This window comes from Manacus vitellinus, unplaced genomic scaffold, assembly GCF_001715985.3.
Source record: "Manacus vitellinus isolate BGI_N305 unplaced genomic scaffold, ASM171598v3 scaffold_8_pilon, whole genome shotgun sequence".
Taxonomy (NCBI): Eukaryota; Metazoa; Chordata; class Aves; order Passeriformes; family Pipridae; genus Manacus; species Manacus vitellinus.
Genome location: NW_021940864.1, coordinates 3,938,391 through 3,964,501, shown reverse-complemented (window position 1 = coordinate 3,964,501; position 26,111 = coordinate 3,938,391). Strand labels below are relative to the sequence as shown.

The 26,111-nt window shown below is 39.7% G+C and overlaps 1 protein-coding gene across 10 annotated transcripts in view; it reads right to left on the bottom strand.

The window, feature by feature from the left end:
* The window catches only part of CDC42BPA (CDC42 binding protein kinase alpha), a 186,699-nt gene extending 161,347 nt beyond the window's left edge, over positions 1-25,352 (bottom strand). For 6 of the 10 annotated variants that reach the window (XM_029965181.1, XM_029965182.1, XM_029965183.1 and 3 more), the window contains exons 1-2: positions 25,131-25,351; positions 24,176-24,400 (exon numbers count right to left, since the gene is read on the bottom strand). In XM_029965181.1, the coding sequence (XP_029821041.1) occupies positions 24,176-24,371 (196 nt within the window). In that variant the 5' untranslated portion in view covers positions 24,372-24,400; positions 25,131-25,351. Of the gene's footprint in view, positions 1-24,175; positions 24,401-25,130 lie in introns of all 10 variants that reach the window. The other 4 variants (XM_018085099.3, XM_029965188.1, XM_029965189.1 and 1 more) reach the window with 2 other exon arrangements.
* Positions 25,353-26,111: the final 759 nt, after the last annotated feature.

Here is a 26,111-nt window from a genome sequence, read left to right as displayed (position 1 = left end):
ATTCAGGAAAGCATGTGGTTAAGTACATCCTTACACTCAGGAAAGCACTTCATGATGTGAATAAAGCAGCCACAGATTACTGCTCATTTACACCTTTCTTGAACCAATTTCTTTTAATTTATAACTCGGGACCTTTTCTTCCTCTTCCTTCTGACCACAAATCCAATCAATCCAGAAGAAAACAATCTCTTCATTTTCTACATTAAGAGGATACAAGAATATCTAAAGATGGCTCTGTGCCAGAAACTACACTTGACAGCTGTTTCAGACCACGGCGTAGCTAGCACATTTTCGATGCCTAGTGTTGACAGGGATTACTTAAAAACAACTGCACTAGAAGAAATTGTTCTGCAGGCTATTCCTCAGCAGGGTTTCCAAGAACACAGTAGTTGTCAGAGCAAGTGCTAATTTGTATTTCAAAACAATGATTCCAGTAAATACAGGAAATTCTTTTTTATAATTCACAATTTCAGAATACTTCTTTATCTCCTAAGACCAGTGGTGGAAAGGTAATTCCAGCTTTCTGAGTATATGAATTTTACATCCATCGTAAAGTCAAGATCACTAACTGGAGTACAAATCTACAAGCTTTTCATATCTATTTTCAGCATTTCCTCATTTAAAATAGATAAATTTTAGAAGTCAATTACTGAGCAGAAGGAGGATTTTGTGGTTGTTGTTGCTTTATAGTCCATGTACTTTGCTCCCAATGAAAAAAGACTGACTTCTACCACAGCCACTGCAAGCTAATTTTGCCTAATTTGTGGGCAAAGCAGTAACAGACTTCACATGCCAAAAATCGTCCCTAAAGGGATTTAAATACAGCAGACATACTTCACAGAAAAACAGGAAACGGTCCAGTAGTTACTTAACACCTACCAGGACTATTCTTAGGTCTCAAAGTGGCCAAATGAAAAGCTTCCTCATAGGCCTGAAAACCAAAAGCTAATGAAAAATCTGCACATACACTGTTAAATTTTAAGCCATGTCTGTACCATAAATACTAGATTAGAAGAACTATTTACATCTGGCTAACAGTCAGGAAAAACGTCTGACAAACACAGAAATGGTCTTAAAGGTAGTATGGTTGGCTTAACATTTCATCTACCATTGCTGTTTACCAGCAGGATAACACCTAAAAGGACAAAGAGAATGAAAATGGCTCTGTATTTAAATGACTGCTCTGATTCACAGTAATCAGGTGCTGCTCAGGCTGGACAAAAGACAGTCTCTCAAGACTACCAGTTATACTGTTTGACACACATCCAGTGCACAGCAAACTACCCCTACGAACACCGGCTCTGCCACCAGCAGCACTCAGACAGGCGCATTTGAGAAGGTAACTGGATATAACAAGCCGATTCAAGCATCAGTAGCTGGGGAAGACTCATCTCCAGGACCACTCTGCAGCTGCAGAAATGGAGCTGACAGTGCCAGATTGAACAGGTAGGTGCACGAGGACAGTGTTTGTTGATTAGCACTGCTGGTTAAATTGCACCTGAAGAACGGCTGTTTACCTCCTCGGAGAAAAGGACGGCAAAACCGACAGAATGGCACAACAGCCTGGGCTCAATATCAAACCTTTGTACTGTACAGATTTCAGTTCAGTGTGGCGAAGCAAAGCCCATTCAGAGTCCTAAAAGTTAACTTTCAAACTCTCACTTCGCCAGGCTGAATGGAACAGTGAAAAACTTTAATTAATATATAATGCCCTAAGACCCAAAGGTTCAAGTTGATTCTACAACAGACAAGTAATTTTCAACTAGAAGTGGAAAGCATGATAAAGAGAGGGGGGGGGGGAATAAAACCCCAAATCCTACTTTTGTTTTTTTTAATGAGATCAACTTTGGTTACAATTCTACACCCAATTAGAATTCTACAGTTTTGTTGCACCACGGGACAGAAAACAGGGTTACGTGGCAATGCAGATAATTTAACACCACCTCATTTCAGTGCTAGTCGTCTTGACCTACACTCTTCTACTTGCCTATTACAAATTTATGAAGGGATCATTAATCCAATGTAACAAAACCAAGTTTAACCCTGATTCTTGGCCACTTCACCATTTTCACCTATTAAGAAGCATTGGGTTCCCGTATGGAGGTGTTGGGAGCAGGGGCACTGCCTGGCCCCTCAGCCACAGTGGTGGTGGCACCTGGAGGGAAGAAAGCCTAAGGAAGGGCAAAATGCCTCAAAGACAGAGAGGAGCGAGGGAAAAAAAGGGAGAGAAATGGCCCTGCAAGCACCTGGGTCAGGGAAAGAGGAGGGAAGGAAGTGCTGCAGACACTGGAGCAGGGATTCCCCTGCAGCCACCAGGGAGGAGACCACGGTGGGCCCTTTGTAATATATACAGTAAATACAAGAAAGTTGAAAAAAACGCTTTGCCATACTGCAATGTAAAATATGCATCCATCACACATGCAAACAGAACCTGCAAAAGAAAGCCCAGTCATGTGATGTCTTTATTAACCACATATTAGCATTTAGCTTTGATTTAGCAAATGAGGTCAATGGGCAAGCACTTCAGTTTCCTTTACATTAGGCTCATCAAACAGCACACCACCACCAAAACACCCTTTTCAGTCTCTGGAAACAGCCATTCACTGGATATTATCTGTGCTGTGGGCTAGGCTTCCAAAACCAAAGATATCCATTAAGGTACTTAAAACTAAACCAAGTAAACCAAACCCCGAACACTTAATTACTTCCTATCTGGACCCCCACCATCAAATTTCACTTGGCTGCAATTTGTTTATGGAAGCCTCTGCCTCCAGCATCTCATTCACAATGCAAGAATAACTTCAGAAACCCAATTAAGCATGGCCATGGTTTCCTGAAAAGGAAACTGCTCAGAAACATGGAGCATTTAGAGTTATATTCACCACTATGGAATGGCCTTTATGAATTAAAAATAACACACAGTTTTTACTCACAATTCCATTTCCAAAACTAAAATATACCCATACACATTCCAGATTTTAATTCACAAAAAATTCTGTACACATTTTTTTATTGTAAGCCTTCAGAAATAGTAAAACAAGAAAACACACAAGAAAATCCAGTTAATAATCTCGCTTGCAAAAAAGACACACGTCAAAACAGGTACACATTTACACAGCTCTAATTATCTTTATATATCACAGAGTTTCTGTGTATAAGAATAGATATACTTGGTTTACTTGCATTTTTTAAAAATGTATATCCGTATTTTAAAAGTCTGCAAATCCTATTTTACCTGAATGGTCAGCAGGTCAGCAGCAGTTTTTAAACAGACTCTTAATAACACTTACTGTTCACATTAAAACACTTTTATGCTGCACCATGCTTTGTTCTCACACAACTATCCATCTATCTATAAATGCCAAAAAGATTTCTAAATAAAAAATAATAGAAAATCAATTTGTACAACTGTTTCATTAGAAAGTGGTTACACATAACAGAAAAGCCATTTGTCTTTTGTTAGAGCAGCTAGAAACCAGACATTTATCTTAAAAGCAATTCAAAATCGTTTAATTTAATTAACAATCTTTGCATGATACTGCAGTCATATCTGAGCATACAAAATGACCTTTTGTAAATATTATGAATTGGGCCATGACTCAGCATTTGCCTGAACTCAGACGTTTTGTACAAGTCCACTAAAGTTATTGCCTTTTGTATGTAGACACAAGAGCTGGAATAAATTGCACCAAAGAACCACACACCAATTCTTCTCCACCACATGCCAATTGACATTTTCATTATTTTACAAAACATTCATTTCTTTAGAGTCTGAAAGAATCAAATTTCATAACTGCTCCTTAAAACAATATTTTGTTTATAAAGTATTGCCATGGACACGATTAGTGCATCACTTTGCATGACATCAACAGTGAAGATAGGCTGCAACTTGCCCTTTCTTCCTCTGTGCTTATTTCAGGAGCAATGAAAAGGTGGATGAATACCTCAGACAGCTCTTTGGTAATAGCAAAATATGATCAGGAGAATTTTACTTTTGTTCTTAAAAACAAAAATGTTCAACTTAAAGGATTCTTTTTCAGTACAAACTTTACTGTTTCTACACAAACAAACAGTTAAGAAGTTCACAATAGTCAAAAACATTGACTTGATCTGAATACAACAGATGACACTGACCATCTAAAAAACACCAAGACATTTGAACCATTTCAAATTACTTTTGCATTCTGTAACTGTTCCACTTCTCACATTTTCACCTGCAATGGACACATAGCCAGAAAAAAAAACCAAAATGCACAACCAAAATAAAGACAGTCTAAATACCTTCACTCAAGTTGGGAAGCATGGGTATATTTGTAGGTTAGAGCCTTTTCACAGCACTAAGCAGGCAGCAACACTGCACAGCATTTCAGATAAACCTCTGATTCAAAGGTGAGTATTGCACAGGTTAACATAATACAAAGAGCTCTGGACAGCTCTGATGCACAATACAGGCTTAGCCCTTCCACATGCATATTGTTTCGTTTCCCCACGGATGCAGGGTACGGAGGCCATGACCTGACCTCTCTGTCTCTCTCAGCATCGCTCACTGGACGCTCCACAGACTCACTAGTTCTAAGGACCCTTTGTACCTCCAAGGCTATCAACAGAGAAAGGTATGACAGAGATCCAGATTAAATTCTCAGTTTATGGCTTTCAATTCTAAACATTGTATTTTACGTGGATCCTCCAAAGCCCATCACATACTACAGCTAAGCAAGTCTCAGAACTCTGGAGAAGCACGTATCAACTGCTGCCCACATTTTGCAACTAAAGAACAGAGACAGCAAGTATCAGGAATTTAATTAGAATCAAACATGAGGACTGATACTGCCACATAAAAACGTAGAAAATAGAATACATGGCTGTGCCAATTCTTTTCTCTTTTATGTAACCTTGATATGGCAAACCTACAACATGAAAACTCACTCTTTCAAAGACCACCATTAAGAAGGTCCTGTAGACAATTTCCCCACACTTTGAAAATCTACTGTCTGACTGAATGGAAATATTGCTTTTCCAGGTTCCAGACTACCTCTAAGGAAGTAGTCAGAAAATATGACCAGAAAACTCATATTCATTAGCCAATAAAGTCTGTCTTGAGTTCCCCTAGCTAGATCTGCTATGCGACATGCATTGTTCTGCACAAATTAGCAAGAGTCAGACACCTTTTTGCCACCAATACAACTGCACCATTACCACCTGTATTCCTCCAGGTACAGCACTGCCTCCACACTTAATACAGACAGACTGCCAGCAACTTTATGGACTGAGTATCCAACACTGCCAGTAATGCACTATCTTTTTAAGTATGCCTAAAAGAAAGATTTTATCCAAAAAGATATCACGTTTAGTGCAAGGTGGGAAGTGCAAAAGCTTCCAATCTTAGGGTCTGAAAAAGACAACAGTAATGAATCATCAGGAAAACTTTAAATAAGACAGTGTTGATGAAGAGTGACATGGGAGCACTGTTTAAGGCATGGCCTTTATACTGTTTGTTTCCTTTCTCAAAACAGCATGGATGTAAGGATTAAGGATTTGACCATTGTTAAAGGAAGATATTCTCTCTGTTGCCTCTGTTGAAGGCCTTCTTTCTCTGTTCTGCACTCTGTGACTGAGCAACAGTGCCAGGGCTAGAAGTGCACCCACTTCTAGCGAAGAAGGGATCACAATGCCCACATCTCTGTCAAAAGGAAAGATTTTCCTACACCAGATATGAAGTACACAATGACAGGGATGCAGCTCTAAATATTCTTGTGATTAAATGAAAAGCAGCTTGATTTGCTTTTGGTCTGTAGCAGTGAGATTTTAAAAGAGGAAAGTATAAAAAACAATACTTTGGATTTTTTTGGTGTTATGCTGCTTCCTAACTTAAGGTTTGGAAAAGTATGTTCCTACTACAAAGCCTACCACTGGAGAAGGAAAACACAGTGCTCTTTTCCCAAAAATGGTGAAGAAGAAGCGATACAGAATGTCCTTTATCTGCAGGCCTTCATGCTGTCTTCTAGCCACAAGTGTCTGGAGCTGGAACTGAAACACTGGCTTCCTTCCCTACTGCCTGAGGTACATCTAAACGCTGAAACATCCTGCAGCTGTAGCTTCCCAAGAACCACCCCTCCCTCAAATGGGCAAGAAAAAAAAGTACTTTGAACTATGGCTTTAGAGTTACCTTTGGGTGTTCAAAGACACAAGAGCATCAACTGCAAAATGTTGATAAGGCAAACTGACAAGTGCGCTACGAAAAGCCAAACTATGCTCTCCTAAAGGTGGAGAAAGAACATGACAGAAAGCCTCTACTTCAGGCAGACAGGATCCGTCCCTGGATGCCTTTAAATACATTTCCACACTCTCACTGAATCTACAGGAATTTTAAACATGTGCTCTAAAACACACTTACTTCTCTAACACTATCTTATTTTTAGCACAGCACGCCCCCTCTTTAGCTTTCTACAAAACATAGTGGCACTGAGACTAAGCCAAATGAAAGTTGTCACCACTTCTTTTATATAGACTTTCCCCTTTCCACATCTATCAGTAGCTCTATCACACCTCATTTTAATTCAGAAAAATTCCACTCCTCTCTTTCAAAACAGAAATTGTCTTCAAAAATGGTATCAGTTATGTTCAGAGAAGCAGGCTGTCCTGATCAACTGCAGCTGCAACAATAAATGAAGTAGAGAAAATACACACTCCTTGCAATGTGCAATTTACAAAGTGAATACTCAGTTTAAAACAAAACCTAAAGACAATTCATTGGAACGAAACTGGGACTGGACAAGTATGCATCAAAGAGAAAAAAAAATGAAAATACAAGACATCACTGTCAAAGAAGACTAAAGTTTGGGATGGTGACAAACTAGAGGCCACAGACAGACAAATGATGATATTCTCTGACTTTTCCAATGCTCAGATAAAATATATTCATGTGGTTCCTGAAAACGGTCCACCTTAATTATTGTGCAACAAGACTTGTGAATTCTCACAAAAAACGTACTCTACAGCAAGCTCCAAAATACGCTGCCTTTCAAAATAATCCTTGAAGAGAAGCGATCATATCGCTTTTATGAGAACAGGAACTGGGACATGAGAAATTAAGGGAAAAGCAATCATCCCATACTAACCAATAGATTTAGAATTTCATATATATGAAGTTTTTAGTGCACGTAGCATTATATAGAGCTTTACAATTTAAAGCAGAACTCCAGCTGATTTCAGTGACAGTTGAGAGTTCTCAGTATCTCTTCACATCAAACCACGAGAAGTCAACTAACTAATCCATATGGTGATGAATGCACAATACTGGCTACATACAAAATATGTGGTTAATATCCAGTATTCCATGAAAAAAACCCAACCCCCTGTAGCAGTCAGCCAGAGGATAAAAGTCTTCATAGCATCATTCAATACTTATTAAAAAAAAAATCATTTCCTTTTCAGCAAACCACAACTTCATTTACTACATACTGCTTACTTTGACAACTTAGTTCCCAACAAAATCTCAATGAATTTTCAGAACTCTACTGTCCTACAGGATACTCAAAACAGGTGATGAGAAGAACAGGCAGGGAAAACATCACCATCATACAGCTACAGATGAAGATGGGATGCACACAGACAGTTAATTCTAACAATTTGTGTTTATATCATCTTAATTGTTTCTTTCAATATTTTGATCAGACATATCAGCATGAAAAAGTATTTTCAGAAATGTTTGCTGTATTCTGAAGTCATTTAATAATCACTTAAATCATGTCAAAACTTTCACATGGTACCCACTTATGTGACATTCAGGATACATCTACATGAAAATGACGTTCCAGGTGATCATAAACCAAATTTCTGCCCATTCTCTGCAGTGGATGCTCAGGTCTGACAAGGGGCAGAGCCCCTGGAAGGAGCAAAAACATCTCTCCCGCTCTTCTCTGCAGCATGTTTAAAATTCATAATGTGTCAGGAGATCTGCAGAGACTGGCTGCCTCCAGCTCCTTCTTCCTGAAGTCTGATGCTTCGTTGTTCTACGCTCAAGTGCCCATAAGTAGATAAAAGCATGGAAACGACCACCATTAACCTGCTAAGCCATTCCCAGGAAGATTCCCCATTGCAATATGGAATGCATCTTACCTTCCCATTTGACAATAAAAGACAACACAGGCTATTTTGGCTAAAGGTATAAACGATACTCACATATCCTTTCTTTCAGACTAGAAGGAATTCCCTGACTTTTAAAGCAAACCCAGAATTAGCTCAAGCATTTACACAGCCAAATTATTTCCCAGATGCACAAAGACCATAACGCAAATTTCTTCATAACACCAACACAGCCATTCCTTACTCTATTCTTACACCATTGCAATCTGATGGTGCATTTCAGGGAAAGATATAAATAAAAAATAAAAAAAGTGTCCCATCAACAAGGTACAGTCACACAATACATCTTCTTCACTTCTCTAAGCTGGTTCTGTGCTGTCGCAGACACATTTCAACCGACAACCAGTTCACCGCCCGCAGGCGTGCAGATGTCAAACTGTGGAGCTGCCCTGTAAATCTTTATCACTGAAACAGCACAAAAAATGCTCAACATCCAGTGAATGTGGAAGGATTCTATCTCCACAAATGCCTTCAAAACATCAGTTTGATATAAAACAGGAAAGCAGTAACACAGTCATGACTTAGGCCTTATATTTCCAAATGCCAGGCAGAACTGGCTCCTGATCTTAATAGAGACTGCCCGAGATTTGCTGATGTTTGCTGGACAGTGGGGACACTTTCTTGTATGACACAAACTCCTCAAACTCAGGAGAAACTATATCCCAGGTCAATCAGCTCAAAGACAAACTTTGTACACTGTTTAAGTCATACTGAATGTACAACATACCCGGAATAATTCTGAGAATTAGGTAAGCAAGATTTGGTCCTACCTGATCTATCAGCAATCTGAAACTACTCAAAAGCAAGATACATATCTTGGGGGAACAGAGGCTTTAGGTTTCATGGTTTGTTCACGACAAAATACTAAGGTTTAAGCATGAGTCAGAACTCTCAGCAAATGTGGGAAGGCTGTTGTGAACCACCATTTACGTGTTCTGCACTGCTCAGAGGGCAGTGCCCTGAACACGACCAGAAGGTCAGCGCTCTGCAATACCACTGTGATGGCAACGGATCAACTTCCCTTTTCATGGTAAAGTTTCCTTCCTGAGCTACTAGGCTTGAAAGAAAAAGGAAAAAAAAACCAATCACGTTGACTTTTCTTGTGTTTGTCTTTCTCCCAATACTGTAAACATAAAAAAAGAAGAAGAATACTTCAAGTATTATGTCAAGTTCTGAATCCTATCTACTCTGCTCGGCTAATAAGGCCCAAAATTACGCACTGTATACAGTTAAAGAAATCACAAAAAAGAAATGTGCCTTTTATTTCCCAGTGCAACCATCTGCAGTAACATTTTTGAGGAATTAAACCAACACACAGGAAAATTATTATCATGCTTGGTGCAGCAAAGTATCTTAAAACAACAATTATTTTGACTGTGCTAACAAAGTCTAGGAGATTTTTGTGTGTGGCAATTCAGTGACAGTTACCAGTTAAAGGCACAAGCAAGAGGGGAAAAAAGTATTCAAAGGAATGAGCAAAGGAATTACTCTGCATTTAATCCGCAGTTCACCTACTACAGAACTGAGCTCACAAAATGGAAGTGACTTACTATACTAACATAAAAGAAAGCTTCCTCTGTTACATGGAATTGAGAAGAAAAGGATTCAAGAACCTCCAGGAGAACATTAAATTTTTCAGTACAATTTGAGATTTAACTTGAGAAATCAGCAAATAATTGGCTCTATACTCTCCTTAATATAGTTCAGAGAAGCAGAGACATTCATCAGCAGAAAATATAAAGAATAAAAACATTCAGCAGGAGGTGGTGGGATAACTACATTATTTACAAGCATGAAAACCACAAATGAGTTACTGCAGCTTTCCAGAACAAATACTGATGTAGGATCTGGTTTTGCACTAGCTTGCACTTCATTTAGATGTTAGTATTCCATTAAAAAAAAAAAAGAAATTAAACTCCACTTCTGCTCTGTCTTTGATTTTACACAGGTGTGAATGACTATCCATTATTTCAGTTGTCCTGTGGCCAGGCTGAAGTCTAATATTTTGTTAATAATTTTTTTCAAGAAAGTTCACTTTAAACAACCAAAGAATTCATTAAAAGTTACTCTTCTCTATGTTCTAATGAAGCTAAGACTGGACTAAAACCCCAAATTCCACTCTCCACAGACTTGCAAGAAAACAAGTTCAGTTTAAGTAAGCCTAACACCTCAGTGCACCAATTCGTTCATGACCTTCCACACCTGACTGTAAAAGAACAGGAGGTAAGTTTCTAAAGTCCTAATGTACCATATCAAGAATGAGAACCCTAAATCACTGTCATTGTATAAATATAAAGTGTGCAACAGCAGAGCAGAGGAATAGCTATTCCTTCCCCTTGTCCAGAAAGTATGCACAAGGGCTGGCTATGGCAGAAGGCCATGGAAGGCAAACTCCAACCCTTGTCATACTTCCACTGAAGAACTCTGAGACACTCAATGCCAGCTCCAATTTCTCTGTTTCTGGTATATCATAAGTAACTACCTTGGGACACTTCAAAAACTTCTGCCATTTAAATCTGCCAGAGCAAAAAAAAACAAGTTACAGTGATTTGTACAAAACGTTTCTGCACAAACGAAACACAAAGTAAATGCAAATTATAATGAGGCAATGAAATCACTTAGAAATATCCTTATTAAACAAACTGCCCCATATATAATGATAATTACTGACACGAAGCATTATGTACTACATAAATTACACTGTGCCTGGGAGATAGTTGCTATCTCCAAAGTAATAGCTCATGAATAGTTCTTGATTTTTTTCTTTTCAAGTACTATATGAATAAGAAAAATTCTGCATTTCTCTTCCAGTATGTCATGACTAAGTTGCTGTATAAACAAACTGACCACTAACCAACCCCCAGGCACCCTACAGAACGTGCTCAGAAGTTCTTAAGCACAAAACACGAAAACAAAGTTAAGTAAAAATGTAGAGCATCCATTCTTGATGGAAAGTTGAGTTTTACTTAGAACTTAGTAGCTTTAAAATCAGTTCCTCACAGAGCAGTTCAGAGTGCCAGTGGGAACCGGCAGGAAGCAGATCTCAGGAGCACTAGGCAGAAAAGAAGGAGGGGTAGGAAGGGGGAATTTCCTGATCCACAGAAGTGACCGTACTACAAAACTTCCTACTTATACTGTCTTTTTTGCCTCAACAGATGACTAAATACAAGGCTTTAAGAGAACTTGCCTCAGCCTTCAGTTAAAACTTTTTTAAGCAATACCTATGCAGATACAGCTTTCCAGCATTAGCTGGAGATTATAATTGAGAGTTCCTGGTTATCTCTGTTGTTATCATATTTGACTTCCTGAAAGCAAACAAAGTGTTAGGGAAAACTTTCTAATGCAGCAATGATCTGAATTTTGCAGCCTAACAGCTACTTGCTCCACCACAACCATGTTCCCCAAAGCCCACTCAAGCTAAGCAAACCCTAAATGTTGCACGAGACGGTGCAGACCTATTCCATAAATAGGAAGTATGAGACGAGATTTAAATGAACGCATCACAATTTAATTAAGACATTCAGACACTCTAGGAAAACTTTTCTGAAATGTCAGTGGTATGGGTATTGTGGTGCTGCAGGAAAGACTTTTGAAAAGGTGAGGTACAAAACACTTAATGAGTTAAAAGAAGATTAATTTTTTATGGAGGTCCAAGTTCAACATACATAAACAGTTGCTCAAAACACAATTCTGGCAAGCATCCACTGCACAAGAGAGCACTTCCTCTATGAGAAATAAAACAATTGCTACTGCTCCAAGTTGTACAATGCTAAAGTTACAGGAGAGGGAGGAAAGAGGACATCACAGCAACAAGATCACAGAAATAAGATTAGAAAGGGTACCCAAACAGTATGTTGGAAATTTAAAGCAAATAAATAAAGCACTTAAACACACAGAAGTTACAAGCCACCCACACCTTCAGGAATTTCCACAGCAAACATTTCGAAAAACCTTAAAGAAAAAAATTAAATTGGAAGGAACACATATAAACCTGGACCCTAGAAACTGCTTTTCCACTGAATTTTTGAATAGCCCTCAACAAATCACAACTCTGTCTCCATTTCTTTGCAGAGATATTTAAGATAACACATAAGTTTTCTCAAACAGGTTTTTAAGGCAATATATGTCAAGTATCCAATATTATTGTAAATTACTTTCTCACTAGGAGTCATATTATTGAAAGGAAAAAACATATATTTACAACCCTCCCAACTTGGAAACAAATACACATTTTAAAAGTATACTTTAAAAAAGTATAGCAAAATAAAGAAAATATTCTCTCTTGACATCTAGAAAAAGCTACAGTAATTGAACTCTAGTTTTAAATACTTAACCAGTTAATGCCCTCAAGTAAGTGGTTTGGCTTTCTTTAAAAGTTCAGCAGCCAATATGAACTGCTTTAATACCACACGGGTATCAGTGAATTAACAACACACTTTATCTCCATCAAATGAGAGCAGAATTAGTCTTACAAATGCTTTTGTCTTCCTACCAGACAGATAATTTTGGCTCATAGCTGCTAAGTCAACGCCTACCATTTGATGAATCTGTCCCCATTCAGATGTCTAAACTATCTGAAATCTTGACACACCACCTGGGAACGTGCCTTTCAGTGGAGAGGCTGTTTTTCTCTCAAAAAGAAAAAAACAGCAGGGAAAATAGCACCCAAGTCCTCAAGTGCCAGGCATAGAAGAATATGGTACGAGACAGACACTACGGCAGAGAGAAAGAAGAGAATCCGGATTTATTTGTCGAGTCCTAGATTGAAATTGTGAGGTTCAAAATGTCAGCAAGTAGCACACCCACAGACTTCAAATATTTGTCTTAATTGAATACTCCAAGCGACAGAGAACATCAGGTATTAGCAATGCAGCTCCTCTGCACTGTGTTTTACAAACACACACACACACACACACACACACATACACACAAAAAGGACCTGAAGCCCCTGTGATAGGTGTTTATGCTTAACTCAAAGGTGCAGTTTGACATGCTTGACCTGGTTTCTCTTGAAGGTCATGAAAATTCTGCCACAAGCTCTAAGGGGGATGGTGGTAGGGCTGTTATTGAAAGCAATGATCGGCATACCAAGAAGAAATACTTGTAGCTTTGCCAAAATTTCCTTAATTTTGCCATCTTCCATCTCCTGTAAGTTTCCTCTGACGCTTCCCATAGGAAATGGTTTTGTACCCCCGATGCTGGAACATTGCCAAGAATGACCTTCACACCCTGTCACTGTAAGAGCACGTGATTTCACATGCCAGGGAGGGGGAATGCAGAAAGAGCTGGAGAAGGTGAGCCCGAGAGAAACTGAAAATCCAAAGTAAAAGGAGTAACAAATGATAGCCTAACATCAGCAAAAGTGCCACAAAAATCTATCAGTCACAAAGTTTTCTTTACTGCTTCAGTAACGTGGGATAACATCAAAACTACTAACGAAAATATTTGCTCCAAACATGTGACTTGATTTGATCCAACGGGAAAAACAGAAAGAGCAAACAAAAAAATAAAGGAAATCCCCAAAAGATGGAAGCCCTCTCTGAGGTGAAAGACACAAGGCGAGAAACTGTTCTTTTAGAGAGAGAATAACATTTGTTTAACATCTAGGTTTTAAAATGTAAAAATTGATTTGCTGATCATTAAGAGTCATCACTAAGAATTATCAATAAACGTTCCACTTCCTAATTTAAGTAGATGGAGAAAAAAATTATAAGGTCACATGGAACAAAATTATACAAGTTTTGAATAATCATATGACAGTTTGATGCCATTGAAAGATTTTAGTGCCACAAATTCAACCTAATGTAGAGCTGAATACATTGAGGCTTTGAACCAGTCAGTGTGCAGCAACATATCATGTAGATTTTGGGGTGTTTAGTAAGCTTTTGTAATTATAAATATGATCATACACATGGTTAAATACATTTACTGACAACATAAATTACATGACCAAAACAAAGCAAAAAATCTTTAGACTGGATTGTTCCCTTATGAAGAAAACTTAATGGTGAAATTAGAGCAAATTTTTAAGTACTAATGTCAAGAATTTCTTGGAAGAGATTCCCTACTATTGGTAGTGCCAAAGATCACAAAGTGAATGTAACATTGTCAGTAAATAATATGAATTCCATTAAATGATCTTAGTTTTGCAGAAAAAGAATGTAAAAAATTCAAGAAGAGTGTAGCTAGACAGCAAATCATCAACTCCTTGCCCCTGCTGCACCCTTTTTTCTCCCCCAGAAAGTTCAAACACTAGGCTACTACTGATAAGATCAGATGGCATCTCTGCTAAATCATCCAGGAAGACACTTTTCTGGTGCTAACATGAGCTCCTGCAGCATATACTCAGCAGTGTATTTGTACAGGTACTCACTGAAGTAGCTAAGAAGCTATGCCACTAGAAGCAACTGGTTCCCAGATCATCTTCTCTGAAGTCAAAGTGTTACTCGAGGATCAGGTTAACCAAGAAACACCAAGTTAATGCAATAAGACACACCAGCTGTGGTAACACACATCACATACCATTTTTTCTTAGTAACCTTAACTCTACATAGAGTTTGCATTTTGAGAGCCTGGATTACCATCAGTGGAGACATTAAGTCACTCCTGATTTTCAAAAAATCAGAAACACACAGGAGTAGAGAGAGTGTATTTTTTACCCAGCCTACTTAGATCCAGAAATACTCGTCTGCCTAGGCTTATTTCAAAATTTTTATGACTTCTGAAAAGATGCAGAAGTTTAGAAGTTAGTTAAAAGTGGCTGCTAGCTGTGAAGGTGAAAACATTCAATACTGGGGGTGAAATGACACAACAGTGAAATGATAATGGCCTTCTCTGCAAATTTCTGTTTGCATAGGAGGCAGCTTTTATAATTTCCTCTGTCATATCACTTCAGACAGAAAACAAGTCTCTTTTGTGTCATCCCCTACTAAAATTATAAAAGGATCTTTTTAAATAATCACAAAATAGAACATCATGTGTTTTCTAAACGTTGGAGGAAACAGAACAATTCCAAGTGTGTTAACGAAGAATCCTTGTTTTTCAGTTACAAAATGTACACGGAAAACTGTTTAAAGACACTGAGTGATACTATGCCAAATACCACAGAACACACAAATACTCTAATACTTTTTTTTCCCAAGGAATTGCCATCATCAAAATCAGGCAGTTATTCTGAAGATCCCTCCTCATGATTAGACATTTTCTCATTGCGAAAATAAATGTTTTGGAAACTGCTACATAAACAATAAGACTCACTGAATTTCTACACCAAGTATCCATCAGAAAAAGCTGAGAACATCAAAATTTGTTTAAAAATTGTAGCTCCTTGGCATGCTAGAGGGAATCTGAGAGGCAGCCTCTAAACTTGGAGCACAGAAGCTACAGTAGGTGAAACTACTGAAGTCTGGGCTGTCACAGTCCTAGCTCCTTCCTTTTATACACACACCAGTACAATATCTCCACACAACCACAGTGACAGATTTCAACATGTTTTTGCTGGGTTAGTTTTCGACTGGATTTTGCCCCTCTGCCCATGTAAGCACCCACAAAACTAAGATCAGTGGAATGAGCCAGCCTTAAGACACCGCCAAGTCAGCTCCCACCCAAGATAAAACCGGTGAATTGCAATCAAAATACCAACTCGTATTTCCTCCTCGTTACCATGTGTCCTGCAAAACATTCAGACAACACAGAGCTCTATTTACAAAAGGCAGCGTGGTAAAGGTGAAAGAACTTTAATGAGCAAGAGCAGGAAATACCTTGGGACTATGGTGTCCCACAGCACGAACCACATTTTCTTAAACCACTTGGCAGCCCTGTAACAAAAGTGGTTGCCACCCTTCCTATCACTTCTTTATTTTAGTTTCAGGTATTAAAATAATAAAGCTGTACTCTCACTTAAGAGTCATCTTATTTAGACTACAGGAGTGAAACAGATCACGACTTCTTACTCACAGCCAGAGCAAACAGCCCAAGGCTCCAGTTCTACAACAGCTTACAAGTTGGAATGATTAATGACAGCAAATCAATTGATATGTATTGGATCTAATAAGAAATGTGCAGGGGCTTTACAGGAAACACTGTGTGGATGGACCTGTGCTTAAGGCCTGAGTGTATTTCTCACACAGGTGAAAACTTTTTGTTACCGTTCTCCACACACAACCTCTATATTACGAACCTGGCCAACCAAACCATGACAGCCTGGGGATGACTAGGGAGAAACAAAGAAAAAAACTCAATGCAAATCCAGAAACCAAGATTCTGGCCATGGAATATTGGACTGACTCACGTATATCCACATCATATTAGAAAAACAAATTGAGATCTTGCTGGAATGAAAAGCAACAGAACAGAAGTGAGGAAGAAGTTCAGGAGACCTCACCTTAGAGGAGTCAAGTACATTAAAGTGTTGCTTTGGAATAACATCAGCTGTGGAAAACACATAGAAAGGAAAGGAGGAAGGACTCAGAAATGGAGACCTGTGGACCCTTCACCATAGGTGAGGTCACCTTACCAGCAAGACTGTCATGCAAGTCTAAAACAGGGTAGCATTCTAAGATGAAAACGACAAAACAAAGACAATAGTGAGAGGGAACATTTAAAAATATAAAATAGATACTAATTAAAAAATCACTTTACACAGAAAAACTGCTCAGGAACCCTCCACTCTGAAGCCAAACTACTTCCACGCTCCTAAGCTAAGACATGAGCATCCACCCCCAAGCCCAGACTTCTGAGACTGGAAAGAAACTGAACAAAAGACCAACTAAGTGTTGCTGTTCTAATCCCACAACGTTTAAAGGGAATGTAATTATCTCATACAAATACTTTTTTCCCCTCCTGTTTACCACACTAAACTCACCTAGTCTTTCTACAAATAGAATTACTGTAACATTTCTACTAAATTGCTGAACAAAATATATTTATTTTTCCCTCAAAATGGCCAACAAAAATACTGCAGTTCATAACATCTACAAGCTCCAGACACAAAACTTTTCAAAAAGATGCAGAGAGAAGGTGCACCAAGAAGCTGCTCCCTAAGAACAAAAGAAATCTGCAATATTGTGTAACAAAACTAATTTAAATCAAACTGGAAGTCTGGATACGGATAAGGAAGAATTATGAAACACAAAGTCTCAGGAGTCTGGATATACCTCATGTGGATTTTATCCATGGTGACTGCTGGTAAACCTAATTAGGCTGTATTACTAGAAGTAAAGCAAACTGACCTGCCTGAATAGAAGATTTTTACAGTTATTATTAAACTTAATGTCATGTTTAAACTATTTGAAATAAAAGTCTTGTCGTTAACAAAAGATTGCACATGACTGACCTAAATCACTTGCATTTTTTAAAGATTTTGGTCCACATTAGTGGCATTCCCAAGCTTAATGAGGATTTTAGAAAAGTAATGTGTTGAGGTAAGTTAGACAAGAGCAGAACAAAATATTCCAGTTGTTCAGCCAGAAAAAGAAAATCAAATTAAACAAGTACAAATGCTTATAGAAGGAATGCCTGCTTTGCCAAAAGATAAAACTTAAGAATCTAGGAGCTGGCCTTTTCTTTCAATTCTGCCTCAGCTAACCACTGTACCTTTTTTTGTCAGGTTTTAGAGCTTAGACCCAAGATCTGATTGTTTCTGGAGGTTTTCTGTGCAAATGGAGACAGTAAATTCTTTAGAATATAAAAGTAATTAGGGATGTTATGAATGGGTTAATATTGTCCAAAGGCACATCTAGGATAATTTATTACAGTGTTCACTTTCAGAAATGATTAGTAGGATAGTAGTTTGCATCCACTATATTGTAAATTTTGTACTTGGAATTTATTTGCAATAAAATTTCAAAACAACACTGGTCCTTGACTATCCAGCCACAGGTACAACTCAGAAGTGAAATTACTTGTATTTGCTGTTCCTATTCAGAATTCGAACACTGATCTAAGGGCATAAGGTAGAGTTTCAAAAAGAAAGGTAGCTTCTCCCAATCTTTGTAAAAAAAAGAATATATATATATATATATATAAAATCAAAGTATTAAACTATATTGGGCCAAATAAGTTCATTGCTCTTAGAGCCCAATATTCTTCTTTTAGTCAGCTATGATCTAATTATATGCTGCAGGTTATAAAAGAGCACATCAGTAAAGTTCAGGACAGAAGGGCCAAAAGGCAAGGAAGGAGTTTAATCAGGTAGATAAAGGCACAGCATCATATGCTACACAGAGGTTAAAAATTCAAACACATCTTCAGCAGTACATTTTACAGCTATAAAAAAATCTGTTGGATTAACCCTTTAACATGAAATGTCCTAGTAACAGGGAATTTATTGTGTTGTCATGAGGTTTATAATGCCCACTGAGCAGACTAACTCATATAATTGTATTTCTCCATTTGTCCCCATTAGACCAAAGCATGCTAGGAATTTCTGTACAGAATAAAGGCATTTCTAAAATTCCTGGAAACTACGTATTAGTTAGCTTTCTATCTAAGCAAGCCATACTCCTTTGCAACAAACAGGACATTAGTAGCAAAGATTAGTCCACCTAAAGACACAGACCCCAAACAGGCCCCAAAATAGACAACTCTGAATGCCCCCAAACTTCCCCAGCCTGAAAGAACAAAAACAGCCAAAAAGAACCTCCTTTAAACTTATCTTTACTTAAAATTAAGGTTTTTTTAAAAAACCTGGTGTAATATAAATGTGTTAAGAAACAAACATGTTACAAGGGGTTAATGCCTCACTCTACTGGAAACTAACGCAAAACAAGTAGAATTAACTGGATGGTCTCACAGTTCATTTGATCACATCAGAACTGTTGATAAATTTACAGTAATTAGTTTCATGTGTTCAAGACAAGAATCAAAAGTGAAATAAATGTGGGAAGGGTCACAACTCCAAAGGTATAGAGGTTAAACACAGAGCTACCCAACAGTAAGGACTGCACAGGCAACCATTCTACATATTTTCCTGCAATTACTTTTTTCTTCTTTGTCAAGTAATTTGGTGTAAAACTACATCTCTATTAAAGCTGTGTACTCCATATTCTGAAACACAGAGATGTGAAGGTCATTTCTATTTGAGAGCACTGAAGAACCTCCTTCTCTCACCCTAATCAATAAAAAGCATTTAATTGTTGGCTGCAGCTGAACAATCTGAAACAACAGATTCCACAAAATAAGCAGTATAATGTTATCATAAACAAAGTCAGAAATCTGTGTGTCAAGAATGCCACAATGTCTTCTACATTGATGAACCTCCATCATTTCATATAGTTCAGCTGCAGGCAATGAAACAACTCATATTTAAGATCAGACATATGCTTAAGCACATTAAGTGGCCTTGACAAGCAAGATGCTCATTCTTTCCCAGAAAGAACTGAATAACTGTTTTGCTTATGTCAGATCAAGAGGTATTCCTATTTTTATGACTAGAATAAAAAAGTTAATACCTAAAATGTAATTTAAAAAGTATTTCTAATAAGTTAGATACTACCAGGGTCAGATACTACCAAGGTTGGAAAGTACTAAGCACCACGGTCTACTTTAAAAAACACACCAAAACTTAAAGAAGCTGAGTGGTAAGTCTTTTATTACTGTCTGCTAAGAATAGGACCTAAATGACAGATTGTGTTTGAACAGTCTATTTGAAAAACAAAATATAAGCAATTCATAGCTAAAAATGTCTGTGATTTGTTCAGGACCTACAAAGAGACGAATAACACAGAACAGGGGCAGGATCTAGAGACAAGATTTTGTTTTCTTTTATTACTGATATTTAAAAACAAACCTAGCTCAAAAATGGGCATACCATTTTATCTTAAGAAAAAAAACATGAGAGAGATCATCAGAAAGAAAACACAGACAGACAACCTCCTCACAACTTTGTCTTGAAAAATACCAGTTGCATGGTGATAGAACCATTTTCAATATCCAGATGAGATGCTGCACATCTGAACAACAGAAGCATGAGAGCAATGATGATGGTCTAGCCTATGACCATAACAGCCCTGCATAAACACCACAACTTTTGACTTCTACTGGAGAGGAAATTAGAACAGTTTAACCCATCTTCCAGAGTCTTCTTTGGTAAGAAGAAAAAACTACTAAAGGACAGTTTACATTTCTCCTAGAAGACCACAGATTCAATCAAGTCACTGACCTCACCATGCTATTAGTGGTGCTCTACATCTTCCCTCCCTTCAATCTACACACATTTTGAAGTTTATCCTAGTATTCTTTCAACGTATCCTAAATACATTGTTCTAATTCCTTTTTAAAACCAATTTATACTGGAGCCATTATGAAGGAATTTTTCACAGAACAAGACCACCTCCAAACGTTTCTTTTTATCACTATGTTTTAATTTCAAGTTCACATTATCAGCCTTCACTACCTCCCTTACAGTCTTGCATCAGTGTGGCAACTCATACACACAGAGAAGAGAAAAAGCAAAGTGCTTGGAATTCTCAAGAGCTTTTTCTGCTAAGCTCCAGTTGCTATAATTAGACAAGCCCTTTTCTAAATCGTAAATACAACTATCAATACCAATAAAAACGAAAACTGAGATCAAATACATAGAACAAGCCAATTTTAAGTGTTCCATTTCCTCCCCGTTATCTCAAAACGTGCCCGATTTAACCCTCAGAACTCAAATACAATGGCTGTTTCCATCGTTGTCTTAGCACACAGGATACCTATGTAAAATAAACAACAAAATCAAAAGATCTTATTCATATGTCACAAAACTAATACCATATAAGAACAGGGAATAAAGACAAAAAAAGTATTTTAGAAGCAAAGCAGATTCTGAATCGCAAAATAATTAACCTGACACTTCTAATTCGTCTAATGTAATTTCAAGGACCAAAAAAGACTTAAATCCTACAAAAATTTAAAGTTCAACTTCACCTTGTAGAGACCTTAGTTTCTCCACTTGCTGAATTAAACCTGTAACATCAGACCAAAACAAAAGGTGAATAACCAGTTCAGATCTAAACTGTTTCACCCTGCTTCATTTTTTTTACTATGTTATAGTTCTAGATAACAAGCTCATAAAACAGTCCTAAAAGATCTAAGTACTAGAACATGAAGCTTCTTAGTTGCCCTAAATATAGCTGCAGTCACATGGCTGTCATTAAGACATTAGCTTTTCCGTGCTGGAATACCTCCTAAACCTTTTCCCCAAAAAAATTAGATTGTGCTTCAGTCTTACGTGAAATACAGCATGTAACTTCTCAGCAACTTATATAAAAATACACATCCACGAACAGAACCCCAACCCCAAAACCACACAGTAGCAACTTTACAAGTGCACCACTGAAAAGCAAGAAAAAATTCTTTGCTGCTCAACAGGAGTCTGTGATCACCGAACAGCTATTTCTTAGCCTTTTCTTAAAAATAACGGACTATATAAATAAATCTTATTTATTTCTATAAAGAATAATTTAAAAAAAAAAAAACCAAAACAAAACCAGAAATGTAGCTTAAGATGATGATCAGTTCTCAGGAGTAAATCTGTACTTTGCACCTTGTAAACACATAAGTTCATACCATTCCATGACCAGTTTCGATACATTCAGATTGCACTCTGAATAGTAACAGAGCAGATCTGTAGATGCTTGGCAGAAACCAAAAAAATGCGTTTCCAAGACAGCAACCAACGGACATCCACCAGTAGAAACACCAGGCATAAAGTTTCATTTCACTGATGGGAAAAATAAATTAATACACACTTTTTCATATGGTACATTCAAAACCACGAGCGCTTCCCATACAGCAGCTTTCAGAACTCCCCGGTGTAAAATTGGTGCTACTTTTCCAACTGTTCAAACAGAGAAGCTGAAAAAAACTGAGCTGAAAGCACTTCACCATTGAGTCATTCAGGGAGGTGGGGGCAGAGTCCAGGATTTCTGGCTGCCAGCCTTCCACTTCTGCCACTACTCAGCACATCTCCAACCTTAAAACCACATATAACCTCTTTCTAATCAACCACTTGCATTGTTTCCCCTTCTGGGGAGAGAGATGTGAGAGGTCACAATCATATCAAAGCGCAGGGTAGCCTTAGCAACTTCACTGCACCAGAGCACTGAAGGGTACATAACCTCTCTAAGAGCTTGATTTTGGCCAACCCCCTGATGCCAACAGAAATGCCAGAGACCACTAGTTTCACCAGGAGGGCTGGCTCTCCAAAGAGACAACTCAGGTGAGTGTTTGCAGGATAAAGAGATCATACATGTAGACACCGCAAACGGCAGGTACCAGCGACCGCTGGCTCTTATATTTCACCTCAGAAACCCTCTTGAAAAAACTCCCAGGGTAGAAGTCTGGACAGCAGAGCTGGGAGCAGACAGAGGCAACTCAGCCCTGGAAATGGGAGGAACTGGTCTTCTCTGAAGCTCAAGAGTACTGCTAAGGCACAGCTGGAGCATGAGAGTGGAAAAATAGCAGGAAAAATAGGGCAGCAAGAAACCTTATTCCAGCCTTTCCAAAACAGTGTATTATTTCCATCAGCAGCCTGGAAAGTTTATTGCAGAAATTTTCAGGCACTGTCAGAGCCTTGTAATGATGCATTTGCCCATCAACCAACCACCAAGCATCCAATACAATGGGTCTCAAACACACTGTTACTCTGACCATCTAGATATGGTTAACTTGACTATTATTATTTACAGGATATCAGCTGGCTAGATCCACTGCAGACTACACTACGTTACTGCATAGAAAATACCCTTGGAGCCATCATATTTTCCCAGTCTTTCATAGCTTCTGTATGCCAGTGACAGTTTGAGAGGGAAGATTCTTCAGAAGTACTTTTAATTACTATTTCCTCCTTAGCTAGAATGCATTAATTATAGCCTGTTTCTCCAGATAATAAGAAAACAAAAAACAGTGCAATGTGAACACTACAAGAAACTTAATTACTGAGTCAGATGTCCTTTAGATGTCAGTATGACTACAGTGCGGAGCAAGAAAATAAAACACACAGGTATCAGCCTCAAGTTGTTAGATCAGTTATCAAAACAATGTCTTTCCTCAGCAACTTAATTTTGAAGAGCTCAACCAGCTAATTAATCAAATGCCTGTTACGTGTTTCAAAAACGTGCTTTTTAATAAAGGAGGCCTGCTGATGTATTTATTACAAGGCAAATGTGGTAAATGGTTCTGCATGCAAATGCAGAAGTGCAGCATGACTTTGAAGTTTGAAGGTCAGATACAGCAACCATTCTCATCAAGGTTCTTAAGTCAGACTGCATCTTCTGGTTTACATCTGAGTTCAGGAGGAGGAAGAAAGAGAATTAAAAAGAAAAAAATTGAATCAACCAGTTCCGTGACAACTTAAGAAGAACTGGCATGCTATCATTCACCTGCTTTCCTTTAAAGATCTGCAAACAGTCTATCTCCCACAAAATGAAGAAAGAAAATGGAAAGGGTGCTGGGGACACATACAGTTTCATTCTGATTTTCAACTGTTTTCTTCATCAGGAAAATCAACCTACTTAAGTCAGCAATGATTTTGTTTAAGAAGCGAATGTGATCTCCATTTTCACAGGCATTTCAAACCCACATCATTTAAGAGAGGTGATGGATTTTCTTGTTGATCAACATGTTTTATTTTAAAGAAGTATAGACTCAACGGCAGAAGCAAATCAGAGGATTATGCATTGATCTTTTACTAGGCATCAGCGAATTTAACCCTTACCATTCTATATTCCCAGCAACTTTAGGAAACAAAACTCAACAGCTGGGCCTGAAGGCAAACAAATATGCCTCAAGTACCAGAGTCTGATCCAAGTCAAAAAAAAGAAAAAATACGAAGTATGTTTTACGTACATGCCTCAAAGACAAATAACCAATATGGATTTCTTTTTAGCACCACCACCACCACTTTTAAATCCAGTAAAACTGATAACACTTCCCGGTAAAACACTGTGTTATAAACAATCCCTCTTACACATAAATAACAGAGACATTATACAAAGCAGACAGGAACATGGACGGATGTACACAAAATAAACACATTCAAACTTACCCCACTCCAGATACTCAAGGATGTTCTTCTCTCTTCTCAGAGGGGAATTATTACATTCATCATAAAGGCAGATGAGTATATCCAGCAAGGTTTCCACACTGAAGCATTGCCCATTAGTCTGTGTTGGCCCATCCAAAATAAACTGCTCCAACTGCTTCAAACGCACTTCTCCAGACATGGTTGTTTCAGTTTGCATTGGGGTTTCTTTTTTAATGATTATTATTACTTTGTCAGAAAAACAACAACAACAAAAAAAAAAACTTTTGAGGGTTTTGTTGTTTAAAAAGAAGTCAACAGTATTTTTAACAAGCGTCAAACCGTGGCAGTGCTTAATTTCCAGCCTACCTCGGTGTTCCCAGCCTGAAACCAAACCCTTGGAGTTTCAGACACACACATGTAGTGTGTATATCTGTGTACATATGATTTTTAAGCGAAGAAAATAGTTATACATAAAAAAATGTAATAGGCTTAATAAGAAGGGGGGGGGGGAATATATGGCCACTCCTGGTGCTTTAATAATAATAATTGCACTCAAATTCAGCCGAGACTGACTGACACCGATTTCACTGTGCGTGCCCAGGCACACGCACTTATATATTTAAGAAGGTCTTCTCCTTCATTCCCGATGCAGATCATGCAGCGCAATCCTGAGAGGAGCCCCGCCGCAGCACCACGGGATAACAGCCCCTCCGGATCCGCTTCCCAGAACGGATGGGAAGGGAAAAAACAGGCGTATTTACGTGTTTATATAAGCGAAAGGACGAAGAAACGAGGGCGCACACCGGCGGGGAGGGAGGGATGAGGGGGCCGCGCAGCCCCGTCGACCCCGCCGCCTCCCCCGGCCCCAGCAGCGCCTCGGCGGCCACCGCGGGGTGGGGCGCAGCCCCCCCTCCTCAGGGCGCAGCCACGTCCTGCCCCAGGCAGCCTTTCCCTTCCTCCTCCTCCTCCTCCTTACCGAGTCTCCTTTTAAGGCTTTTCAGTGATTCAAAAAAACTAAAGTCTTCATCGTCGCCCCCTTCTCCTCCGCTGCGCCAAGGGGCGGCGGGCGGGACGCGCGCCCCGACACACCGGCAAAAGCGCTCCGAGCCCTGTCAAATCCTTCCCATGGCTGCGGCGGCTGCTGCTGCTACTGCTGCTGCGGAGACGGCGCCCTCCTTCTCCTCCCTCCTCCGGGTGCGCGTCCTGGGGCGGAGGGGAAGCGCCGGCGTCCCTCCGGCCGCAACGCTGCGGGCCGGAGCCCGACGACGGCGGCGGCGGCTTCACTCCCGGCGGCGCGATGCCCTCCCGGCTTCGCCCCCCGGGCAAAGGGCATCCTCGGCGCGTGCGTGTGCGGATGCGTGTGTGTGTGTGTGTGTGTGTGTGTGCGTGCGTGCGCGGGCGGCCGGGGAGGGGTAGCGGCGGCGCCCTCCCCTCCCCGGCTCGCTCCCTCCCTCCCTCCGCTTCCCGCGCCCCTCTCACCCGCCGCTCCCTCCTTCCTTCCCTCCCTCCTCCTTCCCTCCCGCGGTCACACGCGCCAGGCGCCGCCGCCGCCGAGCGCGCAGCAGCCCAACATGGCGGCCGCGGCGGGGGGAGCCGCCGAGCGCCGCCGCAGCGCGGGGAGCCGAACCCGGGGCCGCCGCTACTGAATGGATTGAAGGGGAGGAGGGATGCTGCTGCAGCAGGGAATGCAGGGATACGGGCGGACCCAGGGATACGGGAGGGAGAGAAGGCGGGAGAGGGGAGGCCGCGGGCCGCCCGCGCTGGGGTACCCGGGCGGACCCACCCCCGGATCCCTCCGGGGGTTTCCCCCGAGCCGAGGGGACAGCTGCCGCCGTTCCCCGGCCTGGTTCCTCTCAGCCGCCTCCCCGGCAATTAGGCCGTTGAGTAAAGATCCCACTAGCCTCGTTAGGCCGGCGGGCAGCGGGAGCGGCGCCTGCCTGCTGTTCCAAGGGTGTTG